The sequence below is a fragment of the Centrocercus urophasianus genome, unplaced genomic scaffold, assembly GCF_019232065.1.
Source record: "Centrocercus urophasianus isolate 14NV4802_14NV808 unplaced genomic scaffold, USGS_Curo_1.0 seq_24, whole genome shotgun sequence".
Classification (NCBI taxonomy): Eukaryota; Metazoa; Chordata; class Aves; order Galliformes; family Phasianidae; genus Centrocercus; species Centrocercus urophasianus.
The window spans coordinates 2308017-2322324 of record NW_024884800.1 but is presented as its reverse complement, the minus strand read 5'-3'; the positions used below and the strand labels follow the sequence as shown (position 1 = coordinate 2322324).

Here is a 14308-nt window from a genome sequence, read left to right as displayed (position 1 = left end):
CTGGAAATAGTCAGATTTCTGACTTCCCAGATTTCTGTTGCAGTGCTTTTTGTTTCTGTTTTTAAGCTGAGAGGAGTTTGTGTGTCAGCCTGGCTGAGAGCAGACCACAAAGTGTTCCTGGTCAGTGGGACCTGGGGCTAGGTATTGCCTTGGCTGCCCTGAATTCTGTAAAAAGGAGAAGAAGGGTCCTGCTCTGCCATTTTCTAGGGCCTGACAACGAGGAGAGCTGACTGTCTTTCAGGGTGAGCCTATAAACATGAGCCTAAGATTCCACTTTGTGCTGTGGAAAAGCATAATCTGCCGTTGCAAAACAGTGGCAGAGCACACAGTGTAGCAGCTGCAGCCTGCCTGAATTCTGAGTCAGCCTTGGGAAAATGAAATCACTGCATTTCCCCACAGTCTGTTTCTTAATAAACTTAACTTAAATCTTTCTTTGTATGTTGGCTGTCGATATCCTGAGGTCATTGTGAAAATGTAAGACTTTGGAGCTCTCTCCCAGCTTCCTGCACTGCGCTCCTTTGGTTTTGATGGATGTAGGCACAAAACAGCTGCAGCTGGTAGCTGAGCAGTCTGTGACTTTGAGGCAGCGGAGAATAATTGGGAAGAATGTAAGAAACACAGAGTTAGCAATGCAACAGTTGGTAGTCTAGGGAACTGGAAATGTCTACCCAGTGTGTCTGTGCTCTCTGATTGCATCTCAGATCTCTGAACACACTCGTGCCTCTGCTCTCCATAGCATCCCACGAAAGCAAGCTCCACTGCTGGGCTTCTTTCTGTGACGTGTTGTCAGTTCCTGCTCTGTAAATCCACAGCTTGATGATTTCATTGACATTCTCCAAAATCCTGAATTTTCAATCTTGGGTTACTGAACTCCTTCCTACTGTGCTGTTTGATTCCCTGTTGCTCACAGTCTTCTGTTGGCCAGTTGTGATATTACAAGCCTTTCGTAACCATTCCATTTTGTTTACAAAACGAAGAGTCTTCTCTTCAATCTATCCTCATACAGCAGATGCTTGTGCTTCTGACTCAGTCCCTACCCTGTCCCTTTTGTAGTTGTTTACATCATCTCTGGAGGAGATCCTCAAAGCTGTTTGCAAGATTCACAGCAAGGATTTAGTGATGGAATTACGTTTTCTGTCTTCTTTCGTTTCGCTTTGGCTTTGTGTATACTGAAATGCTGCTCTCGTGCTGTTGCTTTCTGACCAAAGGTGAATTCCCTCAAGATGCAGAGCAGCACGGTGTGTTTTTCCCCTGCACAGATGGCAATCCCTGCAGCGTGTGGGGTCGAACTGGAGTGGATTCTGTCCACATCCGTGGTTGTGATTTCCCCCTCTTTGTTCTGATGCAGGTACCCATCTTTAGCAAGAAGGAGGAGGTCTTTGGCTACTTGGCAAAATACACTGTTCCAGTAATGAGAGCAGCCTGGCTCATCAAAATGACTTGTGCCTATTATGCTGCCATCACAGAAACCAAGGTGAAGAAGAGGCACGTCATCGATCCCTTCATCGGTGAGCACTGTGTGAGCTCTGTCCATTTGTCCATTCCAGGTGTTTCCTGCTCTTGAACGGTAGCAGGTAACCTGGAAATCAACATCAGTTCATTTCCTGCTGGTAAATCCTGGTGTTTTAATGTGCAAAACTGTCTAAAACAGAGCTCAGCTGGGGAAGTACTCTGTTGAAAAATAAGTTTTGGCAGCAAGAAACGCTTCCTTAATGCCTACTTCTTCCTCCTCCCCATTCCTTCTCTAAACTCCCCGTTCAGTTCTGCTGTGCTCCTTTGCTGCATGACCTCTTTTCTTACCCTACAAAGACTGCAAATGTTATCACTTAACTACAATTGATTATCTTCTCAGGTAGGTGAGTTACATTTCCCAACAGATGACAGTATATTATCCCCTGTTTGCATTTCCAGTATCATCAAGCACTGTTGGGTCCCACACCTAATATCATTTGCATTCTGTGCTGCTCCAGATTGCTGCAGTGTAGGAGGGCTCCCCTGCTTTCTGGTTCTTAGGCTGTCACTCTGTACCTGCCCAAACTCCCCTGAAAAGCAGTATTAGCAACTGGATTATCATTTTCTTCCTTGCTTATCTTTGGTATAGAAATTACATGGGCTGCTCGAATGCTGGTTGCTTTGTTGGATATATTGATTCCTTTCATTGTCCTGTTGGTTTGTCCAGCTGCTGACCCTTTAAGTCTTCTTTGTTTCAAGTTGTTGTATATTTTGTCTTGTTTTTATCATCTGCACTGTTGTGGAAGATTCTAATCACGCTGTCATTTTGTGCACCAAGTTTCTCTCTTACACATTTAGGTTTTGGTAAAAATACTTAATATTTAAAAAAAAAAAAAAAAAAAAGGTGATTATAGGTTTGTACTTGTATCTGAAATAGGTTAAAAATGAGTCAGAGCTGAAGTGTTTCTGCTGTCTGGCAGGTGGCTGAGGATGCTCACACAGTCTGGCCTAACGCTGCTCTGTCCTGGAAAGCATCTCTTGTCTGCTTGCTGATTCTCAATAACTGATGCTTGAAGTGGGTCTTCACATCTTTTCTTGCTCAAAGTGAATTCTTACCCCACCTCCCAAACTCAGATCTTCTTTCTTGCATTCCTTGCTCTGTGGTTGCCCCTTTGTCACTGTTGCCCCCTGTCCAGGAGCAAGGATAGCATGTGATGCTTTCTCTTTGTCTTTCACTGTTTCCATACGAGAGGAACCTCTCTGGACTCCAGCCCTGTTCCTTGCTTCTTTTCCTTCTGTTTACTACTGCACTCATTGCTGACCCATTTCATTTCTCCAGAATGGACACAGATCATCACCAAATACCTGTCGGAGCAGCTGCAGAAAATCGCTGAGTTTTACAGACAGCTCCCAGGGCAAAGCTGTGGGTCACCAGCTGGGCCAATGCCCCAGGAGGTGGAACAAGCTCTGAAGCAGTGGGACTACAATGAGAAACTAGCAATGTTCATGTTCCAGGTGAGGGGCTGTGGAGGGGGCTGCGTGTGTGAGCAGAAAGGACGGGGCAGCACGTGCACAGGGATTCATTTTTCCAGAAAGTTCTCTTTCTGTGAATAGACCTTCATGGGTTAATGTTGTTTAGAGCTCAGCAGTAGAACGAGAGCAATACCAGAATGTGCAAATCTCTGGAGTTATTTCTGGTATCGGTAGGCAAGCGGCTGCTGCCACTGCGTGATACCTTGGTGAGTGTGGGCTCATCTGTTGTCTGTTTGCTCTGTCTCTGAGCAGGATGGCATGCTGGACCGGCATGAATTCCTGACGTGGGTGCTTGAGTGCTTTGAGAAGATACGATCAGGAGAGGATGAATTTCTGAAGATGCTCCTGCCCCTGCTGCTGCGGGTGAGAAACGCGCAGCGCTTCAGGAGAGCCCTGGTCTGCCTGTTGTCAGAACCCTCCTGAGCAAGGGTCAATAAGCTGTTTTGTATGTGAATACTAGGCAGTGTCCTTCTTAGCTAGTGCAAGGACTTCTTTTTAATCCTGCTTTTTTTTTTTTCTGTTGTTTTTTTTTCCTCCTGCACTCTGTTTCCCTTCATTAAGCCTGGTAATCCCTGCCCACGTCATACCTGTGATAGTTGGACTCCTGGCACCACTACAAAGCAGTACTGCACCATATATGATTTTGGGAGGGTCAGTTTTGGGAGGGTTTGATTCATGATCCTTGAGGTCCCTTCCAACCCTGGCCATTCTGTGATTCCGTAGCAGGACGAGGGGAAATGGTTTTAAGTTGAGGGAGGGAAGATTGAGGTTGGATGTCAGGGGGAAGTTCTTTACTATGAGAGTGGTGAGGTGCTGGAACAGCTGCCCAGAGAGGCTGTGGATGCCCCAGCTCTAGAGGTGTTCAAGGCCAGGTTGGATGGAGCCTGGGCAGCCTGTTCTAGTATTAAATGGGGAGGTTGGAGCTTCATGATCCTTGAGGTCCCTTCCAACCCTGGCCATTCTATGATTCTGGGAGGGTCAAGGATTTCTCCTGTGTTGCTTGTAATGAGCACTTTCTTACCTTGCTCTTTCCTGCAGTACTCTGGAGAGTTTGTGCAGTCTGCCTACCTGTCCAGACGTCTGGCCTACTTCTGCACCCGCAGGCTTGCTATGCAGCTGGATGGTGCTGGTGGGCACCCACCCCACATCCTGTCCACGCAGACAGGGAATGCTCTTCCTTCAACTCCCACCCCTCAGCCTGCTACAGGGAATCCTCCTCCCAGCCCTTTCAGTGACTTACTGCTGTGTCCCCAGCACCGACCAGTGGTTTATGGGCTCAGCTGCATCCTCCAGGTAGGTCTGAGTAGCAGTTGATGACATCAAGGTCAGCAGGAACAGTTCATATTGTATGCCATCACAGGAGGAAATCATTACAGCCAGAAACAGGAAATCCCTGAGTGTGGAAGCTTCAAACTGTGAACTATCAAAGGGCAGGTATTTGCTGATGTGTTACAGAGTGTTAGCAGCAGACTTCAGTGCAGCAGCGATGTCCTTGACTGACAGTTTACATGTGCCTCAAATGGCTGGGACTGCTTTGCCCAAAAGAGAGTAAGAGAGAAAAGGGTGTTTTTCCTATTGCTGTGTGTGCCATTAACAAGTTGTCAGCTAGGAAATGAAGTTGTGCCAGAAGCGAAGAGCAGCACTTGGCAATTTTATCTTAAAACCATCAAAACCAAAAATGTCAACCAAAACAAACCAAAAAAAAACAAGCCAAAAGACCAACTCTCCCACCTTTCTATATGGAAAAACTTGAACTGTTGAGCCGGACCACGCTCTCAGAAGTGTGACAGCTGACTACAAAAAGGCATGGCTCTGAATTCCTGGTCTTTATACTTGGAATTAAGCCTTGCCTCACGCTACAAGGGCAAGGTTCTGAAGTCTCAGCGACAGTTATGTTTGAAAGGCAAATACTATTGTGTAAGGGTGTGCTTTGTGTCAGGGGGAGATAGGTGAGTTCTGTTCAGTGTAGTTGTTCATGTTTGTGTTTTTCTCCTTTGAGGGGAGTTGCGTGGTCAGGTGGATCCCTGTGCAAGCACTGGAGATTGTCCCCTTCCAGGGGAGCAAAGGAGCATGTTAAAGCAGAGAAGCTTCCAAAGAGTGCAGGATGGAGCAGGAGATGGAAAGAAAGAGAGCACAGAGCTTGGGAACCTGCAGCTCAACAGAAAAACTGAGCTCAGGGAGCCCTGACAGGATCAAGAAGCAGCCAGCCAGCTCACAAAGAGGATAGAAAGAAAATTCCTAGCTGACTGGAAGTAAGATTCCTTCTGTAAGAGTGTAGAGAGCAAGGCGTGGGTTATAAATAACCCCTTTGTATTCCTGCTAAGCCTTTCTTAGTCACTTCCAATTTAAAACGTTACTGTTCTAGTTTCTGTATGGTAAAACGTTGCTTTTTGAATATAAAAGTCCTGTGTTTGGAAGCTCACTGTAGGGAAAACATGTGAGTATGTGTGCACCTCAGAGATTTGGCTGATTTAAAGTCTGTACAGAACCTGCTTAAGAAGTTCAATTTCCAATTAATTATGCTTGGATTATATTTACTAGGTATCACGAGCTTATCTGAGGAAAGATCTACAGACTTTCTGCAGATAGTAAATGAAGCTAAGGGAGAATAAAATCTAATAGCTAGAAGCTGGAGCTGGGTACAGTCAAGCTGGAAACGGTGCATTTCTAACAGTGTATACATAAATATACACAAGATAAATATATAAATGTGTAAATATTCCCTTCTGCTCAGATGTCTCGGAAAGTTGATGGATTCTTTGCTTTGTAGCAGCCTTCATTGTTCATCTGAATGCCTGGCTCCTCATGAGCCAGAAGCTTTAGGGCTGTATCCTAAAAATCATTCAATGAAGTTTCATCTGTGTGGGTGTCTGTACAAGATCATGAAAGAATGAAAGCATGTCCATGAGTATTGTTACTACAGTCAGAATCGTAATTGTTAAATAATGCAGTCTAATGAATTTAGGTCTGTTGACTCAGTTTTCTTCTCACATTGGTGCTTGGTGAGGATTGTAAGTCAGCAATGGAAATGCTGCTCTTGGGCCAGGAGAGTTGGCCTGTGTGTTGACAGCGTGAATTGTAAGAAATTAATCTGTTCAGGAGCAGCAGAGGGATCTGCAGTGAGGAGTTGATGCTTTTGAATAACCTGGAGCTGCACTCTGGCTTCTTAAGCATTAAATACAGCATAAATATTAGTCTTTTCCTTTCTGTTCTCAATCTTTAACTTGAAGAGTTTTTCATTCAAAGCTGCAAATCACCACCACCAGAAAAAAAAACCTAATAAAAACAGAAAAGATAGTAAATGCAACGTGATGGATACCTGGGAGATAGGATAAGGATGTGATTCTGCAGAGAGTAATTTAACTCTGAGAGTTTTACCCTTGATTTGCTCAGTGATACTAAATTGTCTGTTTGTTGCAGAGTATAATTCTGTGTTGCCCAAGTGCCCTTGTGTGGCATTACTCATTGACTGACAGCAGGATAAAGACTGGCTCTCCCTTGGACCACCTGCCCATTGCCCCATCCAACTTGCCCATGCCAGGAGGGAATTCAGCCTTTACACAGCAGGTGAGCAGTTTTCAGAAAAGGGAGATCTGGTGGCTCAGGATAACAGCTGTGTTGTGGCTCCTTTGGGGTTTTCTTTTCCTTTTTATGTGATGAGCACAACCAGAGGTGCTGTTGCACTCCCAGGGAATTAACTGCTCCCGTTCTACTGTAAGCAAGATGCTGTCCTTGGAAGCTGGGCACAATCTAACCTCAAGTAGAGCTACTGTTGCCTTCTTTGTTTTATGGTAACTTTCTACACAGGGCTTGTAAGATGTCGTCTTGAATGTTTACACAAGTCTGGTGCTTCTAGGTTCGTGCAAAGCTCCGTGAGATTGAGCAGCAGATAAAAGAACGTGGCCAGGCTGTGGAGGTTCGTTGGTCCTTTGACAAGTGCCAGGAAACCACAGCAGGTAACTTGCTGTAGGTTAAAGTTTTTCTCCCCTGTTCTATGGGTTATCCTTATAAGCTTCCTGTCTGATTATTTTCTTTGTTTTTCTCATGTGCTGGCATTGGTTTTCAATGTCAGCCATGAAAAGAACCAAACAGATCGTTGTCAGTGCAGAATCTTGTGTGGGTCAGTTTCTGAGCATAGCAGGAGTATCTGTTACTGGAAGCTGGGAATTTGTACCAGAGGATTGTAGTTTGTTATGCATGCCACGTTCTGATGCTTTCCCCTAACATCTGCTGTTGGCCTCTGAGAGACATGATACTAAGCTAGATAGCTCCTTTCCTGACTGGTACAGCTTTTTTTAGGCAATCTCCTGAGCAGCGAGCTCTCAAACTGTTTTACTGAAGAGTCTCTTGTAGCAATTGGGAAACATGAATATTTTTTTTCTCTTTTCCCTTCCAGGTTTCACTATTGGCCGTGTCTTGCACACGTTAGAAGTTCTGGACAGTCACAGCTTTGAAAGATCTGACTTCAGCAACTCTTTGGATTCCTTGTATAACAGAATATTTGGGTTGGGTCCAACCAAGGACAGTCATGAGGTACCTTGGCACTTTGCTGCTGGGCCCTGTCTCAGAATTGGCTGTGTTCTTGTTGTTATATTTCATAGTCACTGTCCTGCATCTGTTGAGAGCTGACTAGGGATGGCCTGTGGCCAAGAGATGCATTACCTGTTGAAAACAATTTTGTGCAGCCTTAAGTTGGGGAGGTACTAAGGTGACAGTGTGGGGCTGTCTAGTCCAAGTGCATGCTAACAAATGTGCATGAGTCTGAGACAGTCCACACAGCTGATGGAAGAGAGCGACCTATTTATGTTGTTTCACTGCACCGATTCCTGGAAGTGAGCTGGTGGTTTGCATATTCGATATAATGCTCTTGACAAACTGTGTTTCACTGTGTGCCTAAGATTCACTTTGTAGATATGCTGCTGAAAAAACTGGTTTTCTGAAGCAAAGCCAGCCTGCAGGATTGCCAAAGAATGTGGCTTCCCCTATGCTGCAAAGTGGAGTCAGAGACAAAGCAGGAAGGCTCTGCCTTGACATCTTTGCCCCTGCTAGGAAGGCAGGGATGTACCAGACTTCGAGCTGTGCTCTACCAAAAGCTGGGCTCTCTGTGCCAGCCAGCCTAAGGCCTTGGGGCTGCCCACCTTTTCTTTCTGACTCTCCTTCTCACAGTAGTTCTCCCATCTCCCCAGATCTCCCCAGATGACGATGCAGTGGTGGCCTTGCTGTGTGAATGGGCTGTCAGCTATAAACGCTCTGGACGCCACAGGGCAATGGTTGTGGCCAAGCTCCTGGAGAAGCGTCAAGCAGAGATAGAGGCTGAGGTAAATCCTTGTTCTTAGAAGGCCAACTGCAATAAAGCAGAGCAGCTGGTACCTACCTTCAGTGTGTTGCAACATGAAAAGCAAAGGCTGATCAACCTTTTAATGCTTGTGCTGTTAATTGTGGCGTTTGCTCCATCTAACCCAAAGCAGGTCATAAGTTTTGCTCTCTGTGTTCCATTTTTTTGGATGCTTCTGAAGACAGTTAGGAGCTTGTGGTGCACAAGTAGCTGCATGCTTGGAGACTATAAAGTAGCTTACAGAAAACCTGTGTGATAGCTTTCCCATAAGTGCAAGCTAGGAATGATCTCCTCAGGCTTCTTTTCCTGAGTTTATGGACATTGAGTTTCTCTTCAGGGACAGTGATTGGTGCTTCTGTCTGTTTCTACAGAGATGTGGGGACTCTGAAGTTGTGGATGAGAAAGGCTCCATCTCATCAGGCTCCCTCTCAGCAGCCAGTGCCCCTGTCTTCCAGGATGTTCTTATGCAGTTCCTTGACACTCAAGCTCCTATGCTAAGTATGTCACAAGAATTTTTAACCTCATCATTTCTAGCTTTCCCTCTTCTGCCAATTCTGAACTAACATGCTATTTTTCTGTATGTAAGTCCTGGATGTACCCATATTATCTCTCTGGGTTCCTTGCAATCCAGAGCATGCTTTGGAGAGGAAGATAGTGCAGAAGCCCCTCTGTCAACAGAGCGTTGACCAAGAATAAATGAGCATAGACCAATTTAGAGTTAATTTGGGCTGAGAACTACATGGAAATTTCTGACCTGTAAGTGACAAAGCTTTGAAGTAACCTCTGAGTGTAATTATTACAAACAGATTAATTAAGGGGGGCGGGATACAATTCTGAATGATGTGGTGGACTGTGTGTTTGTATACCCAAGGATCAGTTTATAGTCCTATATCTCTAAATGGAGAGGTTTTCCCTTATTTATTTGCCTCCTGTTGAAGGTGGGCTTTCTGGTTCTGGTTCAGTCACTTAGCAGGTCGAGATCTCTAGAAACACCTCTGTGAACATAGGTGTGGTGGCTGCTGCTGCTCCTGCTGTTACAGAAGAGCTCTGATAGCACTGCCTGTCTTTGCTCTCCTTTCAGCTGATCCTGGGAAGGAGAATGAGAAGGTGGAGTTTTTTAACCTGGTGCTGCTATTCTGTGAGCTAATCCGACATGATGTCTTCTCTCACAACATCTACATGTGCACGCTCATCTCCCGGGGTGATCTTGCCATGGATGCTCACGGACCTCGTCCTCCCTCACCCTTTGATGACCCTGCTGAGGAGCACGACAGGAAGGAGGCAGAAGGAAACAGTGGGATCAAGCTAGAGGTGAGAAGGCAAGATCTACAGCTCTCCTGTGTGCTTCCTCTTGTTCTGCTTCTCCACTCTTAGCAGCTTTGCAGAACTCCTTGCTATTACTTTCTGGAAGGTGTACCAGTGACTCATGTTTTTCATTTCCCCAAGCTATTTCCTTAGCGCTTCAGTTAGAGGCTTATGGTCTGAGTGGGTGGAAAGGTCTTGCAGAATGTAACGGGGTAGATAGGGAAATCTTACTCTGAGCAGCATATCAAGTGCTGTGCAAGGCCTGTCTCTGTTGTCAGGTGTTTGTAGCATCTGTGATTCCGACTGAGTTCCTTTTGCCAGGCACCATCCTTGTCGGCAAACTGCTGTCACTGTCCAACATGGAGATGGGGTTGCTGAATAAATGAGTCCTGTTTTGTTTCCTGGTATATTACTGAGATGTAAAGCTGCTCTGTTTGTTCTCAGGACACGGGTCTTTCTGAGCCCATGGACATTGACCACAATTCCAGCACGATCTTTGATGACATGGAGAAGACAGATTTTTCGGTATGTGCTTGCTTTTTCTGCCTGCTGCTCAGAAAGTAGATCAGTATGTTGTGCTGGCACCAGGACAGCACGTGCCTCACTTCCGTGTGGGTGCTCCTTCTCTACTGTAGAGCCTGTATGCTGGAAGTGCCTGACTTGTGAGGTAGCTGACACTGTGATAAGATCTTCATGGCCTCTTTCGCCTGTCTTAATTATGGCATGACCGTGTTCCCTAGCTGCTTTGTTGTTCTTCCACCTTCCTAGATGTTTTCTCCTCCAATGCATTGTGAATCTAAAGCCAGCCCTTCCCCTGAGAAACCAGATCCTGAAAAGGAAGCAAAGCCTCTGCTGAAGGACAAGTCTGCAGAAGGAATGCTAGCATCTTTGTATGACCAGCCTCGACACATCCAGTATGCAACACACTTTCCTATTCCTCAGGTATGAGACCTGCTTGTAACCCTTTTCCTGCTGCTGCCCTGTGCTCTGATTACCAGGCTGCTGTGTTTCCCTGCAGCACTACTGCAAGCATGAACCTAACAGAGCAGAGTTGAGCCTGGTATCTTTCTGTTCCATTACTGGGTGGGTGAGGAGTGCAGTCGTGCTTTTCTGCATTGCTGCAGGAGAGTGATCTACTTAAGGCATCTCTTTGCTAACTCCCAGAGCAACTTCTGAGATGAAGCTTTCTCTTTGCTTTTATGAGATCCAGATGTGAAACAAGATTAAAGTATTCAGCTTGATAGTTGCTAATGCAGTTCTTTCTCTTGGTTCCCCAGGAGGAATCATGCAGTCATGAATGCAACCAACGGTTGGTAGTTCTTTTTGGGGTTGGAAAACAACGGGATGATGCTCGGCATACAATCAAGAAAATAACCAAAGACATCCTGAAAGTTTTAAACAGAAAGAGTACTGCAGAGACAGGTTAGTATTGCTCCAGCCACTCCTTTCTGAAAAACGAGTGTCTTTCCAGTTGACTGCCTCCTTTGTCTGGAGTCTCACAATGACAGGATTTCATATGATCTGCAGTGTCTGGTTGGCTGTGTCAGTCACTGACTGTCTGGGATGGTGCACTGTTCTCAAATAATAATGGGCAGCAAATAAGGTTTGTTTCCTCCAGCCTAGATGTGTTTAATTGAATTTACCTTCTTCAGTAGGTGCTTAAGTCACGTCAGTTTCAAAGTGAGACCCTGGCCAAAAACAGGGCATTTTCAAACTTTATTTTATTAAGCTCTGCCATTTAAATCTTTGCACAAAAGCAGTGAGAACTTTGCCTGTGAATGTTAGGCAAATACCCCAATTAAGTGTAGTGTGCTGTTATGCTAAACGTTCTGTTTAGGGTGGCAGATTTGCATAGCTGTGTCAGTGCCAACAGGAAACCTCTAATTTCTGTCGGTTGAGAATCTGGCTTCATTTTTTTTCTCTTTTTGTTATTCTGATTCTTGAAAGACAACTTGAAATATGGTGTGATTCTTCAAAGGTGGCAGGCTCTAACAAGCTTTCATACTGAGCCATCTCCTCCAGTCCAGAACAACTGTTCTCACCAGGGAGTCAGTGTTTCTTCTAAACTGGGGGGAATATATTTTCCTTCTTCACTTGGGATGAACTAGGTGTTAACCCTGCTGTTGTTCTCAACCTAGAAATTCCATCCTGACAGTTTATTGTTGTGAATTCAGAATGGTCCTTATCAGCTTAGGGATGGAGGATCAGGTTCTTTGGCTGTGCTGCTTGGCAATGGCTGGTCTTGCTGAAGGACTGGCACGTGCTGATGTCTGTTCCTTTTCTGGTGAGGAAGGTAGCCCAATCCTGTTTTCTGGTCCTCTCGACTTTTGTAGGTGGAGAGGAAGGCCAGAAGAGGAAAAAGAGCAAACCAGAAGCATTCCCAACAGCTGAAGATATCTTTGCAAAGTTCCAGCACCTTTCTCACTTTGATCAGCACCAAGTCACATCTCAGGTATGAAACCTTCAAAGCTGCTGTCTTCTTCGGGTCCTGACTGCATCCCTTTGTGTTACTGAGGACAGCTTCCTGCAGGGAAAGGGAGATGGGGCTGCAGAGGGGCTTCTTCAAGGGGAGGCAGTACAGTGTGTCACCTTACGCTTGCAGGTATCCCGCAATGTCTTGGAACAGATCACCAGCTTTGCCTTGGGCATGTCCTACCACCTGCCTCTGGTACAGCACGTGCAGTTCATCTTTGACTTGATGGAGTATTCCCTCAATATCAGTGGTCTTATCGACTTTGCCATCCAGGTAAGCACAGCGCTGAAGTGTTCCCTGGGGGATCAGTTTGTCAGCCTAAAAGGCAGCAGATACGTGCTGTGATAGCTGGGCTTCTGTTGGGGTTCTCGGAGCTGTGTGGTGGAGGTGGTCAGAACTGATGGTCATTGCAGTTTCCCTGGGCTGCAGCTGTTAGGAATAGGTCGTTTGCAGCAGGTAGTCTTACAGGTCCTGTTGCAAGGATTATTTTTTCAAAGGTTTCAGGGTTGTTCTCAAAAGATTTACATTGCATCTCTTCAGCAAGGCCTTGTTGTGAGTGAGGAATGTCTCTCTCTGGCTGGTTTCCTGCCTTGCTCTCCTGGAGGGATCCTTGGCGTGTGACAGCACAGGCTGCCTTCCAGTTCCTGCTAAAATTCTGTTGCTGTTTTATAAGCCTTTGACACTTGTGTTCTGGGGCCTTGCTGTGACTGCCAATGGAATTGAGATTATAAAGGTGGGACCTCCATCTACAAAGAGGTTTGTGCAGGACGGAAGTACCAGAGAAGCTGTCTGCCACTGTCTGTGGCCATATCCCTCTGACACCCAGGCACTGGCCTGCTCTTGTACTGCCTGAATGCTGAGCACTACCTGTTCCTGGGTCACATCCCTAGGCAGAAAGCACACGCCAGCTCCTTTTCCTGGCAGGCCCTATAGGTATGGGTGTGGTGTGCCTGCTCCATCTCTGACTGTTCCTTACCCCTGTGGCTGTTGAAGGGTTTTTCTGTCATTGGGTGCAGTTGCTGAATGAACTGAGCGTGGTGGAGGCAGAACTGCTGTTGAAATCCTCCGACCTTGTTGGCAGCTACACCACCAGCTTGTGCCTGTGCATCGTGGCTGTGCTGCGGCACTACCATTCCTGCCTTATACTGAACCAGGACCAGATGGCTCAGGTCTTTGAAGGGTAAGGGAACCTTCCCCTCATCACATGGAAAGGACTTAAGAAGGGCAGGGATGTATCTTTGTTCTAAGAGGTAGCAACTTCATGCTTGAGGGTTCAGCCCGCAGAGTTTGAGGGGAAAGGGATTTGTTGTCCATTTAGCACTGCTGCTGTGAACGCAGCGTAATGAGTCTGTATTCCTTCAGGTTCTCTTTTTATGTTGCTGCAGCTTTTGTTTTGTCTCTGTACAGTCTGTGTGGGGTGGTGAAACATGGCATGAACCGCTCGGATGGCTCCTCAGCAGAGCGATGTATCCTGGCCTATCTCTACGACCTGTATACCTCCTGCAGTCACCTCAAAAGTAAATTTGGGGAGCTTTTTAGGTGAGTCTGAGGCAGGTGGAATGCTGTGGGTGCCTGCCAGTGTAGTACCTTGGTGTTAAGCTTTGTGTGCAGTCTTGTGTGGTGGAGAAATGCTCTCAATAGGGACCCAGAAGTTTTGGGATGAGTGTCTATTTTGTCTTCTCCAGCAGTCCTTGCTCTCTATTAGTGTTTCAGTGCAGGTGTTTGGCAGGGATATCTGAGCTCAGGTGTTACCCCTGTTGAGGGGCTGTGAGAGTTGCTTGTGCTTTGGTGTGGGCTCTGAGCTGATTGGATTCCTGGCTGCTAAGTGCCTTTAAAGTCTTTTTTGACAGAATTGAAAGCAGGAGGAAGTGCATTGGAGTTCTGCGCAGGAGCCATCACACAGATGGAAATGAGAAACATGATATCAGTGTAACTGAATTCCCAAAAGCTATTCAGCAAGCCTTTAATGTAAACAGCTACAGATAAAAGGGAATGTCCTCTTGCAGGCAAACAATAGATTGGAGGTTGATACAAGGAGTAGGAAGATGTTTCATTTTTGAGGGTGATCCCTCTCTGAAGAAGCCCCACGGGACTCTGCTAGTGCTTGTGTTTTTCAGCATATCAAAGGTTGTATGAATGCTGTTATCAAAGTTTTTGATATAACTGTTATCAGTCATATAAAATCCAAAGTGCCTGCAAGTCAGTAGAGC

The 14308-nt window shown here is 45.9% G+C and overlaps 1 protein-coding gene across 3 annotated transcripts in view; it reads left to right on the top strand.

The window, feature by feature from the left end:
• Positions 1-14308, top strand: part of MED12 (mediator complex subunit 12) — a 34761-nt gene that overhangs the window by 1710 nt on the left and 18743 nt on the right. For all 3 annotated transcript variants that reach the window (XM_042824879.1, XM_042824878.1, XM_042824877.1), the window contains exons 4-20: positions 1349-1508; positions 2792-2967; positions 3238-3348; positions 4024-4278; positions 6406-6552; positions 6842-6941; positions 7382-7518; positions 8172-8303; positions 8692-8818; positions 9402-9631; positions 10070-10150; positions 10394-10567; positions 10903-11047; positions 11959-12077; positions 12228-12371; positions 13115-13278; positions 13506-13637. In XM_042824879.1, coding sequence (XP_042680813.1) covers positions 1349-1508; positions 2792-2967; positions 3238-3348; positions 4024-4278; positions 6406-6552; positions 6842-6941; positions 7382-7518; positions 8172-8303; positions 8692-8818; positions 9402-9631; positions 10070-10150; positions 10394-10567; positions 10903-11047; positions 11959-12077; positions 12228-12371; positions 13115-13278; positions 13506-13637 — 2534 coding nt within the window. The remainder of the gene's footprint in view (positions 1-1348; positions 1509-2791; positions 2968-3237; positions 3349-4023; positions 4279-6405; positions 6553-6841; positions 6942-7381; positions 7519-8171; positions 8304-8691; positions 8819-9401; positions 9632-10069; positions 10151-10393; positions 10568-10902; positions 11048-11958; positions 12078-12227; positions 12372-13114; positions 13279-13505; positions 13638-14308) is intronic.